The sequence below is a fragment of the Myotis lucifugus genome, unplaced genomic scaffold, assembly GCF_000147115.1.
Source record: "Myotis lucifugus unplaced genomic scaffold, Myoluc2.0 scaffold_773, whole genome shotgun sequence".
NCBI lineage: Eukaryota > Metazoa > Chordata > Mammalia > Chiroptera > Vespertilionidae > Myotis > Myotis lucifugus.
The window spans coordinates 246479-248431 of record NW_005871821.1 but is presented as its reverse complement, the minus strand read 5'-3'; the positions used below and the strand labels follow the sequence as shown (position 1 = coordinate 248431).

Genomic DNA, 1953 nt, shown 5'->3' with positions numbered 1-1953 from the left:
TGGGTAGCTGAGCATGCATCTGGTCGGGAACAGGGGCTTCTTGTGAACACTTCCTGTTAGGATGGGAATGGGGCAGGTAATGGTAAGACTCACCTTTGACGGGAAGGTCTGCATACCCGGTTAGGATATAGTTTTACTGCTGTAACAGAATTACCCAAATTAACTGCCTAAAACAAGGCAGGTTCTTTCCATGGAACAAAAAGTCTGGCTGGACCATCCAGGGTGGGTGGGGTGGTTCCACAGTCCTCCAGGCCCCTCCTATTTCATTGCTCTGCCTTCCTCAGCATTCAGCTTCTACCTCATAACCCAAGATGGCTGTTCAAGCTCCAGCCATTACATTTGCATTTGAGCTAGTGGGAGGGGCAAGAAATGTTGTTCACACCACTTTAATCACTGCATTGGGCAGACCACAGCTACTGATAGCCTCAGGGAAGGCTGGGCCATACAGTCTTTATTGTAGGTAGCCACATGCCCAGCTAGAATCCTGTTCTAAGGAGGAGGATGGGGTAGCAAGCGAGAATTATGTGGCATTGACTGTGGCGGGAAGTATGGGCCTCACTCCTAGGCAGATGAGGCAGGTAGGTTGTGTTCTCATGCTCTTAGTGGGGCTGACCCTGGTGTAGGCCTTTGTGAGGTTCACGGCAGGGGTGGGTATTTGTAGGGCCCACCTCCGCTCAGGTGCAAGCTCACACTTGCCCAATGTGCCTGCAGACGGCCTTGGTGCAGGAGGTGCACCAGAACTTCTCAGCCTGGTGTTCCCAGGTGGTGCGCCTGTACCCGGGACAGCGGCACCTGGAGCTGGAGTGGACGGTGGGACCAATACCCGTGGGGTGAGTGGCACAGACTGGGCTTCTGGGGTAGGGGCCAGGGCAGAGTGATGGTAGGCCTGGCTCACAGTTTTCCTATTCCATTGGGTCTAGTGATGACTGGGGGAAGGAAGTCATCAGTCGTTTTGACACTGCGCTGGAGACAAAGGGACTCTTCTTCACCGACAGCAATGGCCGGGAGATCCTGGAGAGGAGGTGGGGTGATGGGGGCACCCAGGAGGACTGTGGTGTGTTGGGGCCTGTGGGTGATCGGGGCATCTGCCGATCCTATGAGTGTGGGTGGGAGAGTATGAAGGGGGAGTGAGGAGTGGGTGAGCCTGGGAAAGGGAGTTGGGGAAGGGGAGCCAGAACCCAGGTCTGACCGACCAAACCCTCTCCCTCCCCCTACCCCCTCAGGCGGGATTATCGTCCCACCTGGGAGCTGAACCAGACGGAGCCAGTGGCAGGAAACTACTATCCAGTCAACACCCGCATTTACATTACGGTACCCCCTCCCCTTTCCTGCTCCCCACCTTTTCCAGACCCTCTTCTACACAGTGGTGTCACCCCTCATTCTTAGCATCTCCCAGCGTCGTTGGCCGTGCCCACCATGCCCTGTGCTGCCTGCCTGCGGCCCGGCCTGGCTGGCAGTGTCCTTCCTCACTCTCATCCCTTGCCCCCAGGATGGGAACATGCAGCTGACAGTGCTGACCGACCGCTCCCAGGGGGGCAGCAGCCTGAGCGATGGCTCCATAGAGCTCATGGTGAGTGGTCTGAGCCCATCTAAGCCAGGCTTCTCCCACCAGGCCCCCCGCCCCTGCTGGACCGGGAAGCCAGGTTCTCTGCTAGTTACACCCTTCTGTTTGGGGTCCCCCAAGCTGCGACCTCCATTCTTATGTAAGAAGTTTACTCCATGCATTTTTTTTGAGGGTGAAATTGAAGGGGAAAAAAAAAAAAAAAAAAAAAAAAAAAAATACTGGATGAAAATTATTTTTCATATGGAAAAAGACAACAAATAAATAACTTGATACGGATCTAAAATCCCAAAGTAGTGAGTTATGAAAAAAAAAAAAAAAATATATATTTTTTTTTTTTTAGAAAAAAAAGAGAGAAAATTCGATTCGGAAATAAGTATGGGAAATATGTT

At 52.7% G+C, this 1953-nt stretch overlaps 1 protein-coding gene across 1 annotated transcript in view; it reads left to right on the top strand.

The window, feature by feature from the left end:
- Positions 1 to 59: 59 nt before the first annotated feature.
- MAN2B1 (mannosidase alpha class 2B member 1) overlaps positions 60 to 1953 on the top strand; it is a 3988-nt gene continuing 2094 nt past the window's right edge. The window contains exons 1-4 of the mRNA XM_014448154.2: positions 60 to 830; positions 921 to 1022; positions 1224 to 1311; positions 1490 to 1736. Of these exons, the coding sequence (XP_014303640.1) occupies positions 700 to 830; positions 921 to 1022; positions 1224 to 1311; positions 1490 to 1736 (568 nt within the window). The 5' untranslated portion in view covers positions 60 to 699. The remainder of the gene's footprint in view (positions 831 to 920; positions 1023 to 1223; positions 1312 to 1489; positions 1737 to 1953) is intronic.